Source organism: Lemur catta, chromosome 25, assembly GCF_020740605.2.
Source record: "Lemur catta isolate mLemCat1 chromosome 25, mLemCat1.pri, whole genome shotgun sequence".
NCBI lineage: Eukaryota > Metazoa > Chordata > Mammalia > Primates > Lemuridae > Lemur > Lemur catta.
Genome location: NC_059152.1, coordinates 8,859,966 through 8,877,737, shown reverse-complemented (window position 1 = coordinate 8,877,737; position 17,772 = coordinate 8,859,966). Strand labels below are relative to the sequence as shown.

General features: G+C 38.4%; 1 protein-coding gene across 2 annotated transcripts; it reads left to right on the top strand.

The window, feature by feature from the left end:
- The first annotated feature begins 513 nt into the window (after window positions 1-513).
- On the top strand, window positions 514-17,510 carry RBM34 (RNA binding motif protein 34). Of its 2 annotated transcripts, XM_045537023.1 has the most exons (11): window positions 518-657; window positions 764-935; window positions 1,169-1,305; window positions 3,161-3,392; window positions 4,804-4,863; window positions 8,566-8,609; window positions 11,222-11,305; window positions 11,450-11,513; window positions 13,043-13,082; window positions 13,456-13,574; window positions 15,810-17,510. In XM_045537023.1, the coding sequence occupies exons 1-11, from the start codon at window positions 560-562 to the stop codon at window positions 16,089-16,091; spliced, it is 1,332 nt and encodes a 443-aa protein (XP_045392979.1). In that variant the 5' UTR covers window positions 518-559; the 3' UTR covers window positions 16,092-17,510. The 2 variants fall into 2 exon arrangements, with proteins under 2 accessions (XP_045392980.1, XP_045392979.1); XM_045537024.1 differs by lacking the exon at window positions 13,456-13,574 and having other exon boundaries at window positions 514-657; window positions 15,810-16,084.
- The last annotated feature ends 262 nt before the right edge of the window (window positions 17,511-17,772 follow it).

Sequence of the window (17,772 nt, the reverse complement as noted above, 5' to 3'; positions counted from 1 at the left end):
AGTCTTGGAGGGCAGGCTGAGACTGGCATAGAGTTTTGAGTGCCAACCATACACTCTTCCTGGTAGAGCAGCATTACTATCTTCCGAACTGTATGTATCCATTTGATCAGTTAGAGCCGTGCTCTCCACCTGTGTGCTCTTTGAAGTAAAATCAAACTTAAGAAGATGTAAGAACAGTTCAAAGAACCCCTGTATACTCTTCCCACCGACTCATAACTGTAAATACTAGGTTCCATTACCCCCGTGACCTCACTGCATGTCAAACCTCCCTCCTTCCTCTTAAGTTTTCTACGTGTTTTTTCCTCTGCTTGGATTTAAACCCCACTCCCAGCCTGGTTGATTCGTAGTCATACTTCAGGCCTCTGCTACTTTTCGAAGACTTTCTTCACTCCCAAGACTAGGGTTCTCTGGAAAAGGGCGAGGAAAGCCAGCCGATGGCCACTCCCTTGCCCCGGTCCCGGACTCCCGCCCGAGCTTCTCCCCCGATACCCCGCGCGGCCGCAGCCGGAGCCGAGCGGAAGAGGCGTGGCCCGAGAGCGGAAGTGGCCGGAACCCGGAAATGCGGCTCGCGAGTTGTGGCTGTCTCAGAGGCCTTGGAATAAAAATGGCTGTGGAAGGGCAGAGCAAACGGAAGAAAAAGAAAAGTGCCGAGCAGGGGTGAGTGGCGCGCGGCACGTGTAGCTGGGCAAGGATGTTGTGCGTTCGCTCCGGCGGACGAAGCAGTGGGGTGTGGCGCGGCTAAGTTTCTGGCGTCCGTTTCTAGAAAGAACCCAGTCGACGGTGTTCGCGGGAATCTGACCGGAGACTATCTGGTGGGACAAGTCGCCAACAGTTTATTCCACGACAAGCTCTCCAGGGGCAGCACAGGTCGGCTGGCGTCCCTCTTCAGCTCTTTGGAGCCTCAGGTTCAACCCCTGTACGTGCCCGTGCCTAAAGTAAGTCACTGGGTCCTATTTAGGATGACCCGTTAGGACAACTTTAAAACCTGCGCCTTACTATTCAAAGCGTGTCCTAAAGGCGGGTAGATAGGATTAATATTAAATAACCTTTCATTATTCGATATAGCAGTGAGAGAGAAGAGATGCTGATTTAGAAAGAACACTGATTATCGGTTGAAGTAAAAATTTTAAAAGGTGAGGTTTCAAACATAACTTCAAACTTTTAAAAGGAAACCGCCAGAAAAAGGAAACGGGATGAGGAGGAAGAAAGTACATCCCAGATTCAGAGACCACTTTTGCAAGAACCTGCAAAAAAAATGAAAGTGAAGAAGAAACACTCTGATGCAGACAAAAATTTGGCAAACAGGTTGGTAAAATTCTCTTATTTGTTGTTAAATAAATTAGGTAGTAAAGCAATTACAATTTTGTATGAATTTTTTTCTCATTTTATATTTCTAATTTGTTTCTTTCAAAAATGTTATTATGGAAAATCTCATACATATACAAAAGTTGCAAGGGGTAAGAAACCCCATGTATCAAGCATCAACAATTATTAATATTTAGGCAATCTCGTTTTATGTTGTACTCAATAACCATTCAAAATTTGGAAGCAAACTTAAGACTTTTATTTCATCTATATATGTGATATTTCATCATGTATGTAAAAGATGAGTTTGGTTTTCTTAAACTTACTCAGAGACCAAATTTCCCCCATTAACTTAAATTTTTTGACAGTGTATTTGAATCAGGATCCAAATAGTGGTACCATCACATGGTCCTAGGTAACTTTCCTCATTCCTCTCTTCTTTGCCACTTTCTTCAAGCTCTTTTATTTTTTTTTTCCCCTTTTCTCTTTCCTCTTTGAGCTGAGGACCTTTTCACCTATTCTGAGGGCTATTAATCACAGTTGTGCACTACTTCTGCTTTTGGGCCTATTTACTTAATATATTTATACACAGCCTTAATTTCTTCCCCATCTTTCAGAGAAAGGTGTTTTCCTTCTTGTCCAAGAGTAACTTAACCACCTGTGTGCTGTGTGTACCTGTTCTGCTCCCTTAGGGATTGTGCCATCAGATCCATCCATTTTCTCATTCCTATATCTTTGATCTTTCCACCATATAAACATGCTCAAGATTCTCATCTTAAAAAGAGAAATAAAAAGAAAAAGCCCGATCTATAGATGTATGTCTCTGTTTGCTACCATTCTCTCAATTCTGTGTTTCATAGTCAAGGTTTTAGAAAAAGTAGGGTATTCTTACACTCTTTTTACACACTTGCAGTCTGGTGGTGGTGGTTTTTTTGTTTTTCTTTTTGCCCTGCCCATAGCAGTGCTCAGGGAGGCCATCCTAACCTTGTTGCCATCTTTGCCGTATTTAATGGGTAATGTACCCTTTGTCTTATGAGTCTTCTCTGTCACATTTCACATGACTGTTTTTCTTGTTGAAGCTACTGGATTCTCTGAGAGCAATCTCTCTCTCTTTTTTTTTCTTTTTGAGACAGGGTCATGCTATGTTGCCCAGGCTAGCCTTGAACTCCTGGGCTCAAGCGATCCTCCTGATTCAACCCCCCAGTCACTGGGACTAAAGATATGTGCCACTGTACCCAACTGTGTTCTATTTTTGAACTGATGCTCAGACCTTACTTATCCATGTGCACCAATACTTTATATTGTATTTGCCATTTCAGAATTTATTTTTGGTAAGCAGTCCTTTAAATATAACAGAACTATTATGAGTAGGGAATTTGGTTTGTTCTTTCGGCCAGATTGCTTTTACAAAGTAAGTATTTTGCAGGCATATTAACCTTTTTAGACTCCCGAGGTGTGTTATAGTGCCCCTAAAATTTTAGAGCAGAGAATGAAATTAGGGTTTGGTAGAGTGTAAACTAAATCTCCGAGAGTTTTAAATGAACCAGCTTTCATTTAGATAAACAACTTTTGCTGCTGCTATTACCTGGCTGTTTTAGCATATGTTTAAAAATTGAGCTTAACTTCTTTTAACTCTTGAGTTGTAGATTTGTTTTCTAAAGATACTAGTTAGCTTTCTAGATAATGCTGCTTTAAAAATTTCGATATATTTGTGAGTGGTAAGTTTATATTTAGGAACAGCCAGAGGTCATTGGGAAATGTTTCTAATGATGAGGTTAGGACTGTGCTTTGTCAAATACTAGACCTGACTTCCATGACTTTACATCTTATTTTCTTTTATTTTTGCCTTAAAAAGGGAAAGTGCTCTAGCGAGTGCTGATTTAGAAGAAGAAATTCACCAGAAACAAGGGCAGAAAGGGAAAAAGTCTCAATCTGGTGTTAAAGTCACAGATAGAAAAGTACTTGACGATGTAGGTGATGCAGTTGTAAATCAAAGAAAGAAAATTCAGGTCAACCAAGAAGAAGAGAGATTAAAGAATGAGAGAACTGTGTTTGTTGGCAATTTGCCTGTGACATGTAATAAGAAGGTGAGTTTGTAGTTTGTATGTTGTAAAAATTGAAAGAAATGAATAACTTTGTTTACCCTTCCTTTATTGAATAAGCATTTTTATAACTTCATTGTAAACGACTTCCTATTATAAATAAATCTATAGGTGGATTCCAATATCTGTCCCTTCCTTTTCATTCCTGTAGGCACTGCCCTAATTCAGGCTTTTGCAGATCATATTTGAGCTATTGTGTTGACCTGTCTAGTTTTTTTCTTTTAGCCTTATCTCCTACTGTATGCTACTATATGGATGTAAGCTCCATACGTTTAGGGATATTTATCTCTTTTCTTCACTGCTCTATCCTTAACACCCGAAATGGTGCCTTGCACATAGTAGGAGCTCAATCAGTATTTGTTGTGTAAAAGAATGAATACATCCTCAGTTTATTCCATTATGTGGGGTTCACTGAACCAAAAATGTGCTCTTTGCTTTCTGTGTTCCTGTGGCAGTCACTCTGTTGACAATCCTTGTATCACAATCCTGCTTCCCTTTTGAAAGACAATTTAAATTCTATTAAAGCTTCCTTAAAAACAAAACAGTACAAAAAACTTGCTGATTTTTTTCTGTTCTCACTTACCCATTTGCCTCCCAGCATTTGATTTGTGATTATTTTGTCGGACATAACACATTTTACTTTGTAGCATAGTTTTAGTTATTGATTTTCTTAGATTATAAGGAGCTCAAGGGAAGGGAGTGTTTGTATAGTGCTTTGCACAAATACTAACCATTCAGTAAATTATTTTTTAGTTAGAATTGGTTGTAGAAATTATTGTCCTATTGAGAGGATCACTTGAGGCCAGAAGTTCCAGGCTATAGTGCACTATGATTGCACCTGCAGATAGCTACTTCACTCCAGCCTGGACAACGTAGTGAGACCCTGTCTCTTAAAAAAAAAAGAAATTATTGCCCTACCTATAAAACATATGCATCGTTCACATCCTGAGCCAGTCATAAGAATAATACGTAAAACTTACCCATAAGGATTTTCTTCAATCTGGTGGTCTTAATTAAAGATAGCTGGAGAATTTCTCACAGTGACATCAGCATCCTTAAATGTCATTTCTGATTTAAGCCAATGTGATAAGATGAGAAAATCTATGGAAGCTGTAAGTGCAATCTTAATTTATATGTGGTAAAGATTATAAAAGATTGAAGGAAAAATATTATGTACCTGATGAATACTAATAAGAATTTGAATTGTATTTTCTTTGTATATAAGTTTTAGTGAAATTTTTAGTTCATCCAACTGAATAGTCACTTTTCCTGAAGTGTTCTTAAAATGAAACTGGAAGTAAAAGATTATCAGATAATTTTACTTAATTTCTTTTTGTAGCACTTACTTGATGTTCTGAAAGTGAGGTAACCTATATGTGTATTTTTTTAATTTTAGAAGCTGAAGTCACTTTTTAAAGAGTATGGACAAATAGAATCTGTACGATTTCGTTCTCTGGTATGTTTTCTTTCCCCTTCCAATTGCATAATATTGGAATGTATTGCATTTACAACAAAGTGACTTATAATCAACAGTAAGTTAGGGTATACTTTAAAATAACTAAAAGAATAGAATTGGGATGTTCCTAACACAAAGACATGCTAAGTGCCTGAGGTGATGGATACCCCAGTTACCCTGACTTGATTAATTCACATTGTATGCCTGTATCAAAACATCCCATGTACCCTCTAAAGATATAGAACTGTTATGTACCCATAATAATTAAAAATAAAAAAAATTAAAAAATGTATTGCATGTAAATCAGACCTACTAACTTCTTGGTATTAGTGAGATGGAGGAGCACTTGACTCTAACCTTTTCGGTCAACATGTTCAAATTTAACCCAAGAAAAGAATTGTTTTTAGTATATATTGCTGGACTTTGTTAAATATTTTAGTGACTTCATCTAATAAAATGATACGCTTGTTACTAAACCCAGCAGTGTATTTTGGAATGTAGATGGGTGATTTTTATTTGCTCTGTGAATAGAGTAGACTGAAAAGTTAATACTTACTGAATAGCATTTCTGGAATCACAGGCATTTTTATTATATGTTGAATCATACGCATTCGGTGTGTGAGGTTGGTGTGATTGCTGCAAACAGTACTTAGGCTCTGCACAGACAGATGAAATATTTTTTAAGTGAATTTAATGTTAAAATTTTATAGAAGTGAGTGGTATCTGATTTACCAACTGAGCACTCTGGACTAGTTATAGCCACATTCTTTGGAGCAGGAAATGAGCATCATTTGTATTTGGTTTTCCCACGTGTGAGGTTTTTTTTTTTAACTGGGTAGTTGACATACCATAGTGTATATCCTTTGACACTATCTTTTTTACATAATTAATGTATATAAGAATATAAGAAATGTTTATTCCATGTTTCTAATTGCTCTTTCTCATGTGATTCTCTAGACTGGGGTTTCTCAACCTCGATACTCACTGACATTTTGGGCTGGACAATTCTTTGTTGTTGGGGACTCCCCTGTGCATTATAGGATGTTCAGTAGCATCCAGGACCTTTACCCAGTAGGTACTGGTAGCACCCCGCACTGCACCCCAGTTCTAACAACTGAAGATACTTTCAAGCATTGCCAAATGTTGCTGGGGGCAGAACTGCCCACTGCCCTAAAAGTAGACATTTGACAGGTCTCCTTGATTTCTGTCAGTGTGTTTGTTTCCCATATCTATCACATACACTTTGCCCTTCAAAGTCCCATTTCCCCATATCAGACTGTTGGCTGACACATTAACTTGGGTGTCTTGCCACTGCCCCAATTTCAGCATGTCTGTGCTTTCCTCTATCTGTCCCCATGCCAGCCTATGCTGCCTACTGATTTTCTGTAGTATTTAGTGGCACTGGGGCTTTGTAGTTGCCTTTGACTCTTTTCACTGGCCCACTCAGCCTACTGTTTGCCATCCCTACCTGTTTTTCAACTGTAATTTCTTCCTCATATGAGTCATTCCTTTCTTTTTCCCTTGTCCCACCTGAGTTCTCATTACCTCTTGTCAGAATAGTTGCAGAGGCCTATTGCGGTTCCTGGCTTCAGTCTTCCCCTAGTTTGTGCAGCATGTCACTGTCAACTGCATCTTCCTAAAGCACTTGTTCCTGGAACTCCTGCCCACTCTGCACTACTCCCATTAACATCACACACACACACATCCCACCCTTGGCCTGGTATTATCTTCTCACCTTTGGGCAGCCTGCCGATCCTGCCTGTCTGGGCTACTGGCATGCTTGGTGACCCTGCTGTGCGCTCTGCAGGCCCCGTCCTTCATTATAGTACTTACTGCATTCTCCTGAAATTGTTTGTTATGTGGTTTGCTGCCCCACCAAACTGTAAGCTGTGATTATAAATACCTTGTTTGTCTTGCTTGTCCTCGGGTCACCAGCACCTGCACATTGTGCTCACTGAATGTGTACTGAAGCACCTGAAGACTTTGTGACACTTCCCCACAGGGTGGCACTCCTTACTGAAGCACCTCCACACAAGGACTGTCTCACCTCGTCCTTTTGCTCCATTCATTTCTTTTGCCTGGAATCCTCCTTAAACTCCCATTTTGCCTATGAAAACACCATCTTTCAGTATGCAGTTAAAAATGTTGCTTTTTCAAGCCTTTTCTGATACTTCCTACCATTAAATGGTATTTTTCTCTCTCACTTCTTCTTGTACTTTATTGCCTTTTGTTACGCTTATTAATATCTTCAGTGACAGGATGTAGAGCCAGTAGATCTCACAGAAGGCAGACAATAAATGTGTTTTTGATGACCGTCATTCATGTGTTGATTGTTTATTTGGAAGTTTCTCATGTCTTATACTGTTTTTCTCTGTATTTTTTGCGAGTTTGACTATTCATTAGTGATCTGAGCAGGACAAACTGAAAAGAGAAGAAATAGTTCGCATTTCTTAGTTTTACTGTGTATCAGGTGACTAAGAAAGGAAATAGGCTTTCCAGAGGAGGTTTATAATAACTGCCCTAAATGAGATTTACGTTCATAGATACTTCTAGATTGTGAACTTACAGGGTCAGCATCTTTTCACCTTGATCTTCTGAGTACCCGGTTGTATTGGGCACATTGCTGACAGTCACAGTTTTTGAATTTCTTCTTCCATGACGTTTTCCCTACTTTTTTCCCCATTCACTTTGTTTTGTGCCGTAAGTTTATTTACAGACATATCTAGTATGCTATATGAGTTCAAGAGTTTGTTCCATTTTTCAAAGAGGTTGCACCTCTTAAAACGTTCTTCATATCTGTTAAATGAACTGAAACTTCCGTATTTCTTAAGCAGTTGGTGCGTTACTTTAAAGAAAGATGCATGACATCCAGATCCAGAGTACAAAGCCATCATAATTAGTAACCACTGTGTGTGCTTCCACTGATAATGGCAAATTCTTTCTTGGGCCCTCCTCAGCGTGGCTCCTACAGACCACGGACATCCTGACTCTCCAGGTGCTCTGTCCTAACCTGGTGCTGTTGGAAGCTCAGAGACCAAAAGCCGAAGCAGTGGCACCACACCAAGTCCTCATGTTTTCATGACCTTATTCCCCCCATCCCCATTTGCCCTTAAGGGCTATAAATGACTGAAAATAAAGTCAGCCTGAATATAAAGGGAATTCCCATACTGCCCAGTTAAAGACACCGCTAATTTTTTTTTTTTGTCAATTAGATTAAATAAACTCTTAGAAGTATGGATGAAGTAATGTCTGCTTATATTATTTATCAGTTTAGTTGGATATTTAAAATTGTAGAATATACAACAAAATATTTATAAGCATTGCTTTTTTCCACACTCATTTTAGAAAACAATTTTCCTTCCATTTTCCATGTGTCATCAACATCAGCGTCTCCTCCTGATGTCCTGCCCCTCACTGTGGTAGTTTGAGAGCTCAGTGTCTTTCCTTCCATCTGGGTTTTTTGAGAGTCACTACCTGTTAAATCTGAGTATGATACTGTCATTGGAAACTTTTATCCTAAGTAAGCCACAAGGTCCCTTTCATATAACATTAGGATAATTGTTTCTGATTTATTTCCCCAGTGTGTTTTTAATCACAACATAGCAGAGTTAGATATTTAGGCTTCAATTAAAATATAACTAATATGAAGTAATATTTCAAAAGCTGAACTTTCTTTAATACTTTTCTTTTTCCTCCTAAAAGATTCCAGCAGAGGGAACTCTATCCAAAAAGTTGGCAGCAATAAAGTAAGTTTATAAATTAGAGGAAGGGAGTTGTCTTAAACTTTCTTACTTTTTGTTTAAAAATTGAGATAGTTTCTTCACAATTTCATAGACTTTTATATTTTTATAATACAGCATGTTTGACTGTTTCCTTGTGTCTGTAATACTCTTTAAATTTATCACATTTGTCTTTAAGCCTTAATGTATATTGTAGAGTCACAGAAGGTATTGTAAAATAATTTACTGGAAAATGTGCTGTGAGAAATTTTAAGAATGTTTAAAGTGTTTAGAAGAGAGTAAGAAAGTTTTGTGCCCAGATTTCTAGTGCAAATCATAAATACTATATTTCATAAGTTCTTTTTTGGGGGGGGTACAAAATCTCACTCTGTTGCATGGGCTACAGTACAGTGGCATCATCATAGCTCACTGCAACCTCAAACTCCTGGGCTCAAGTGATCCTCCTGCCTCAGCCTCCCGAGTAGCTGGGACTACAGGCTTGTGCCACCGTGCTTGGTCCATATTTCCTAAGTTCTAAGGGGTGCCTTATAGTTGTTGTTGGATCAAAGTGCTCCTAAAAATAAGGGATGCCTCATACTTGCTGTTGGCTGCTCAGATTTTTCCAAAGAATTCATGTTTGTTTCTGCCGATCACCTAGGAGTACTGCCAGCTTGTGACTGCTTTTAAGTTCTCTATTTAAGGGTTTTGGGACTGGTGGTGTGGCTTGTGGTTCAAATTCTCGGGATTTTTTTTTTCCATCTAGTGTTAAGAATGAGACTTACATATCTCCTTGTTCTCCCTTCCCACATGGAAGGTTTCTCATTTACCTTCAGCTTTATGCAGAGTTTCTTACTAGTCTCACTATCTTGGGTATTTCGTTCTTAGTGGTACGTGAAATGATGGATTTTACAAGCAGAGGTGTCTTTATATTAGACAAAATATAATGTACTTTAGAAACATTTCTGGGAATCCTGTTCTATTAAAGGTATACATTACAACTGTTCTTTTGGACATCTTTTGACTTCATGTTGACATTCTTAATTTGGAGTTATTTGAGCAGAGTTGCATTCTTGCCCTTTTTATTCCCTGTGCCAAGGAGATCTTTTCCCAGAGAGAGTACAATGCAATTACTAAGATTTTTAACAGTCACTGTGCAGTCATGTGTTCCTGGGGAGGTGCCATGATGTGTTGGATTTGGATGCTGTCTGCAGCTGCGTGTTGTGTGGACAGAGTAGGGCTCAGGAGTCAGCTGGACTTGGCTTCAGTCCTAGGCCAGTCACTTTGTGATACGTATCTTTCTGAGTCTCAGTTTCCTTATTTAGAAAATCAGAAAAATAACACCCATGTCGGAGATGTGAGATTAAATGTGATACGTAAAATGTCTAGGTCAGTGCTTGGTGTATCTCAGGCATTCAGTAACTCACAGCTGGCCCTATCAGTCTAAAACTATTAAATAGCATAATTCATTATTACAGAATGCCATGAGCCATGGTGGGCACTATTTTCCAATACCTGTTATTTGTGTAGTAGCATTTTTGTAAATTTTGTAAAATACTCATTTGTGTAGTAGCGTTTGTTACTTCAAAATAATAGATTGATGTCGTCGGGGAATGATCATGGTCATTACCAGATCCTTTTTGCTGACTTATCACACCTAAATCATATCACCATTTTGCAAACCTAGTGAATTGATGGGTTTAGGCATTAAGTAGCACCAGCGGCAGTCATTTTGAAAAGTGGTGAAAACCGGTCATAACATGCCTTCCTTTGAAAGAACATAACACCTGCCTATGATCCTGGCAAAGGTAGGTCCTGGTCGAATCTGAGTCAGATCAAACCTTGGGATCCAACTCTCACTTACAAGAAGGATAGAGGACAGAGGTACATATTGGACTGCATTATGACCTTGCAGTCAGCAAAATCCAGGCTGTTGGAAATTCTTCAGGTCAAAGAGTAAGAGAAAGAGATAAGGGGAGAATCCTATAAATTAAACAAGACTCAAAAGGCATATCAAGCAAAGAATGGACAAGACCAAAATATGGTGTCCAGGAATAGACACTTGGATGGTAAAACCACATAGATATGCAGAGGGTGGTTCCTATAAAAGTGGGGAGAGTGGTTACCTTTGGATGGAGGGGAGGGGCTGTTCCTGGGAAGGGCCATGAAGAGAAGCTTCTGGGTGGGCAATGGCTGCAGTGTTATTGAGCTGTTGTTAATTCATGGAGCCATATACAATGGTGTACTTTTCTATATTGGTGTTTAATTTTACAGTAAAAAGGAAAACTCAAATTGTCTTCCACATCTATTTGTGTGTGTTAGATATGGAGCTGCAGCTGAGATAGTAGTTTCTAGTCCTCGTATTGTTCTCAGGGATGGGTGCACTTTAGTGTCTTGTGGGCAGTCCCCCGTTTTCTTACTGTGATGACACACATCTAAGAAGGTGTGGGTTATGTGTCTCTGCCATTTGTAAGTTGTATGTTATTTTTTGGGTTATTACTAAATATTTGTTCAAAGAGATGAGATGTCTGCCCAGCAGTTCTTGTCACATGTGTTGATTGAGAGTAGAAAACAAGCTGGCTTAGATGTTAAAAAATTTTACATTGTGGGTTTTTTTTTTTTTTTTTTTTTTTTGGATGTAGGCGTAAAATTCATCCTGATCAGAAAAATATTAATGCCTACGTTGTGTTCAAGGACAAGAGTGCTGCTACAGAAGCATTGAAAAGGTAATTTTATCTCTGAGGTTTAAACAGAATTATTGTCATATAAATGTGGGGGGTACTTTTTTTATTCTTTGGTTTCACTTTAGAGCATATAAGTAATTTATTGCTCGTTTTTAACAACAATTTCCCTTCATATTTATAATGTAGAAATGGGACTCAAATTGCAGATGGATTTCGTATTAGGGTTGATCTTGCATCTGAGACTTCATCTGTAAGTAGTACTTGATTTGTTTAAAGAACCTAACTAGATCCTTGTAGAGAGAAATATTTCCTTCTGAGCTTTTGCTGGGAGGGTAGTGGAATCAGTAGTGTGAGCATGAGGGAAGCATAGAAGGAAACAGCCTTTGTCCTTTGTAGTCACAGAGCTGGTACGAAGAGTGGCACAAGGACTTAGGTGAACATTAGCTTCAAACTTAGTCATTTTCCATTTCAAATATGTCCCCCACCCCACCATTAGATCAAATAATCACAGGGAATTAGATTGGATGGTACATTAGAGATTATTTGGTGTAGCACCTTAGTTCATAGACTGAGGTCTAGAAAGTTCCCTTATTCATTGGACAGTTTTTTTTTTTAGTACATGCTCCGTCAGGGGTACAGTTCTGACACATATTCTCAACTCTCCAGAGCTGACAGTATATGGTGGGGACAAGCAGAGGGACAGCATGGCACTGTTACATGATAAATACTGATATAAAAGCACAGGATGCTTTGTCAGCTCAGGAATGGGGCACTTGACTTGGAGACGTGCCAGTAAGAAGGGACAAGGAAGGTTTCCAGCAGAATAGCAATCATATTAGTCTTGAAAAATAAGGAGGTATTACCTAGCCAAAAATTTTTTAAAGGACAATGGCAATATCTGGGCAGGAAAAAAAAACAATATAAATGATCAGGACAGAAACTTAATTTGCTCAAGGAATGGCAAGAGCTTGGTACAGTTATTAGGGATGTGTAGGGTATGAGAGGCAGTAGTAAGGAGTTGGTATTGGACAAATAGGTAGAGGCCAAATCATGAAGACCTTGGTCTGCCATGCATCATGCAGAGGAGTTGGGATTTTGTCCAGGAGACGTTCTCAAAGTTTAAACGTGAGAGTGATATGACTAGATTTGCATTTGACAAAGGTGTCTGGAAATGAATGAAGGATTCTTTGTAAAGGTTCACCCACAGAAACACACAGTGCATTTCTGTCAGTGTCAAAGCAACTTAGTTGAGAAATGACAACAGGCTGGATGAAAGCCCTGGCTTTATTGGAGACCTAGCACAGCATCAGCAAACTATGGCCGAGGACCAAATTCACCTGCTGCCTGTTTTTGTTAATAAAGTTTTATTGGCACGCAACCATACCCATTCATTTCTGTATCACCTGTGGGCTGTTCTCCAGCTGTATGGGCAGAGTTGAGTATTTGCAACAGGTACCACATGGTCCACAAAGGTTGAAATATTTGCTACTTGGCCTTTGGCAGAACACCTTTGGGGACTCCCAGTATAGCAAGTCGTTTCTGAGCAATACTGTGTGTCTATGCCAGCTGCGAATGAAAAGTCACTCCTGGCTCTGGTGCTCCCTCACAGTCTAGTGGGGAAGATGGAAGAAACAGAATTAAACAAGGGATAACTGTGTGGTTAAATCAGATGAGCGGTGACTCGTCAGATATGGGGGACATGAGGGATGGCGGGCGCTTAGGATGACTTCCATTTTCTGGTTCAGTGAGTGATTTTCATTAACTCTCTTTGTGTTTCAGAGGGACAAGAGATCAGTATTTGTGGGGAATCTCCCTTACAGTAAGTGTGTTTAAACAAATAAAGTACAGATAACCTTTTTAAGCTAATAACAGGGAAATAAAAACTAAGTAGTAATTTAATGTTTTACCAATGTTTAAGACTAACTTTAGGCTGAGTGCAGTGGCTCATACCTGTAATCCTAGCACTTTGGGAGGCTGAAGTGGGGAGCATTGCTTGAAGCCAGGAGTTCGAGACCAGCCTGGGCAACATAGCAAGACGCCATCTTAAAAAAAAAAAAACTAACTATAAAAAGCGTGCAGTGTAATTATATATTTCCATGGGGCTCTGCTTGACTAGCTATAGTATCAGACGTCTCCACTTTTCTAAGGAGAGGCCAAGTCTTTACTTCCATTTTGGTTGAATTTGGTTTTAGAAGTTGAAGAATCTGTCGTTGAGAAACACTTTTTGGACTGTGGGAGTATCGTGGCAGTGAGGATTGTGAGAGACCAAGCTACAGGAGTTGGCAAGGGGTTTGGCTATGTACTCTTTGAGGTATGCGAGACTAATGCATTTGTCCTTTGAAATGCGGTGGGTGGGACTGACACTGCTATGTCATCTTTCAGACAGAACTCTATCATTTCCATCCTCAAATTCCATCTGAAGAAAGTAAATTCCTAACCTGCCATAATAGAGTACTGTTGCTAAAATGGCACTTAACCAAAGATGTCCTAGTTCCCTCTTGCTTCACACTAATGTTATTGAACAATGTTTTAGATTTTGGATATTAGAGGGAACAAGTGTCTAAATCTCCACCTTTAAAATGGAGAAAATAATTGACCATTTACTCAGAAGAAAACTTTAGTCTTTGTACAGAATTGGTTATATTTAATTCACTAATTGTTAACGAGTGTTTCATGCCTATAATTGTTAAGTAGTAAAAGAATATACATACAATCGTCCCTTGGTATCCGTGGGAGATTGGTTCCAGGACTGCCCTCCGATACCAAAATTTGGAGATGCTAAGTCCCTAATATAAATGGTATAGTATTTGCATATAACCTATGCACATTCTCCTGTATACTTGAAATCATTTCTAGATTACTTATAATACCTAATACAATGTAAATGCCATGTAAATAGTTGTTATACTATTTTATTTGTATTATTTTTTATTGTTGTTATTTTTGTTTGTTTTTTTTCCCAAGTATTTTCCATCGCAGTTGGTTGAATCCTTGGATGCTAAACCCAATGATGCAGAGGGCCAACTATACCTGTTATTTGATAGCATTTAAATTTTTCTTCCCTCAGCAGCAACCTGTTAATGTGTTTCTTTTAGTTTTTTCCTCTGGTGCCTTTTTTATAGTTGAACTTACATCTGTGAACATAAAAGTTTTGCAGCCTGCTTTTGTTTTCCTGTGTGTGTTCCATTAAGTGATGTAATGTATTTTATACTGTTGTTTCCCTAATAGTGAACATTGGCAGTGTTCTCTATTTTTACCTGTAATAATTAAATTGCAGTGGTTACGTTTTTTTCTCAAAAGTTTACCTGAATTTTGGATTGGATTACTTCTTTAACATAAATCCCCATTGGGATATTCCTAGGTCAAGGTATGTGACCATTTTAAAGACTCTTGATCAGTATTGCCAGGTAGCTTTTTTAGAAAGGTTGTCACAGTGTATGTTGTCATTATTACTATTTCTCTGCTGTCTTTTTTTACTTGATGAGCTTGTAAAGTCTTTTAACAAATATCTTATGAATGTTCAGGGTTGTTAGCATTAATGGTTCTATATAAGAATAAAAGAACAATAGCTAGGAGGAGGATATTGAATGGTCCCAACACAAGGAAATGACATTTATGAAATGATGGATAAACTAATTACCCTCATCTGATTACCATACATACGTATTGAAACACCACTGTGTACCCCATTGAATACGTACAGTAATTATGCCTCAGTTATAAAAACAGGCCAGGTGTGGTGGCACACACCTGTAATCCCAGCACTTTGGGAGGCTGAGACAAGAGGATTGCTTGAGGCCAGGAGTTCAAGACCAGCCTGAGCAACATAGTGAGACCCCATCTCTAGAAAAAATAAACCAATTAGCCGGGCATGCTGGCACATGCCTGTAGTCCCAGCTACTTGGGAGGCTGAGCCAGGAGGATCGCTTGAGGAAGGGAGTTGGAGGTTACCGTAAGTTATAATGGCACCACTGCACTCCAGCCTGAGCAACAGAGCCAGACCCTGCCTCAAAAAATAAAATAAGATAATAATAATAATAAAAATAAAATAATTTACCAAAAGAAAGAATAATAGAATCTTGGATCTAAATGGAACCCTAGGGTTATGTAGTGCAACATCTCAGGGACTGTGATGGAGAGTTCCGTGCCCTCAAGTCAACTAATTCAGCAGAGCTTTGACACAAAGATGGCTTGTGAGAAGGGGGTTCATTGGTTTAAAAGATTGGGTATGACTACTCTAGTCGAAATCTCATTTTACAATGAAAAAAATGAAGCCTATGGGATTGTGACTTATCTGAATATCTGACAAGGCAGTTTGAGTGCTTTCTGGGGAAAAAGTCCTGAGGAGCATGACCAATGAGACTTCACACGTGGCTGCTGAAACATTTGGGATTGGATCCCCGCCATGGGAGTAGGAGGGGGTTCCATGTGCAAGCTTAAAAATCATTCTAATTCATTGAAGTCACACTTTTACCTAGTTTCTTTGCAGATGAGTTTCTGGTAGAAATTAATGAATTGATTTTTTTTTTTTTTTTTTACATTGCAGAATACAGATGCTGTTCATCTTGCTCTGAAATTAAATAATTCTGAACTTATGGGAAGAAAACTCAGAGTCATGCGTTCTCTTAATAAAGAAAAATTAAAACAACAGAATTCAAATCCAGGTTTGAAGAATGTCAGTAAACCTAAGCAAGGACTTCATTTTGCTTCCAAAAATGCAGGACATTCTAAGAGTTTATTCATTGGCGAAAAAGCTGCTCTTATTAAAAAGAAGAAGAAAGGACAGAAGAAAAGTGGACGAACTAAGAAACAGAGAAAACTGAAATAGTGATTAGAAGCTGCTTTTTACTCCCCCCACTAAGTAGTTAGTAAAAGTGCTATTACTGTTAGTATTCATGTAATGAGTTTTATAATTTTTTATGAATGGTGTGTACAAAATATGGGGATTTCTGCATTCTTTGTTTATTCACATTGTAATACTACCTTTGAAACATTTGTTTTAAGGTTAGTTACCATGGATTATGTGTTACTTCTGATTATATCAGAGATGATTTTAGACTTGGGTTGAACATTCAGAATTTTAATGGCTGTTATTTTAGTGGATGTTAGAAATGGACAATTAACACTTCTGTTATTTCAAGAATATTACTTGGGATGAGATAAATTTAAAAAGTAAGTAAATTGAAAGAAAAACAAACAGTAAACTTCAATACTGATTGTACTTAAACCAAATATCCTAATAATTAAAGTGGGAACACTGATCCAAGGTCTAGTTGTAATCGCTAAGAAAAAGGTTTTGAGAGCTATTATGTAATATCTACTCATTTCTTTCTTTCTTTTGCACTTATGGTAAGTGGAATTCTGGATTTTTATATTATTTCATCAACCTAATAATAACTAAACAAAAAGAATACTAAAAAAAATGTCGCTCTGATTTTTTTTATTTCTAACCAGGGATTAGACTGGTTATTGAAGTCCTTGGCAAATTGGCTGTAAAGCAGATTTATCCTTCTCTATTTTTATTTGAAAAGTATTCTCCCAGGAAAACTTGTGATTCTTAATGTTAACCAGTAGAATGAAAAATTCTTTCCAAAAAAAATCATATATAAAGGAAACATTTCTAATAAAACATGGTAATTAAGTCACAAAGTATAAATAAAGTTCAACAAGGAGGGAGAGGATACCATTGCATTCCCTTGGGGCTTAACCTTTGAGAGGCTGCACCCCTCACGGTCCTTACACACTGGGTCTGTGACCAGCAGAGAGCTGCCACGTGAAGCCTGGCTGGTTGTAGGCGGGCAGAATCTGCAATAGACACATCCTGTCACTTAGATGGGTGAGGGGGCGGGGAAGGGGATTATTACTGATTGTTTTAAAAATCTTGTCTTTTGGGACTAGCACAAGGAAAACCTAGTGGGTCTTTAAAATGCAGCTCTGTAGAGAGCACAGAGAGCTCTGTTTTCCTGTATGTAGGGACTGGATAGTTTATGCTTAGTATCCCTTACAGGGCTTAGAACCTTGTTTTTCATAAATTGGCTTCAAGTCAATATTCATTATCTGATCATTCTTGAATATTTTTGCATATATTTCCAGTTATATAAAGATGCAACATCTGTAGACTATATAGGTAATATGTTCATGTGTAGTCTGTGCATAAACTTAATTGTGACTCTCGTGTGAAAGGGCCTGCTTCTTAAAGCAGGGCAGATAAGATTATTAAACACATTAAAATGTTGCTTCACATTTGTTACTGTGTAATCAATTTCTGTTTTTTCTAAGCATAACATGTATGTTACTATAATACTTTAAAAGCACATTTAACAGCCTGGGCAACATAGCAAGACCCTGTCTCTAAAAATAAAAATTAAATAATTAGCTGGCTGTGGTGGTGTACACCTGTAGTCCCAGCAGTAGCTGAGTACAGGATGCTGAGGCTGGAGGATTGCTTTAGCCTAGGAGTTCGAGGTTACAGTGAACTATGATGGTGCCACTGCACTCCAGCCTGGGTA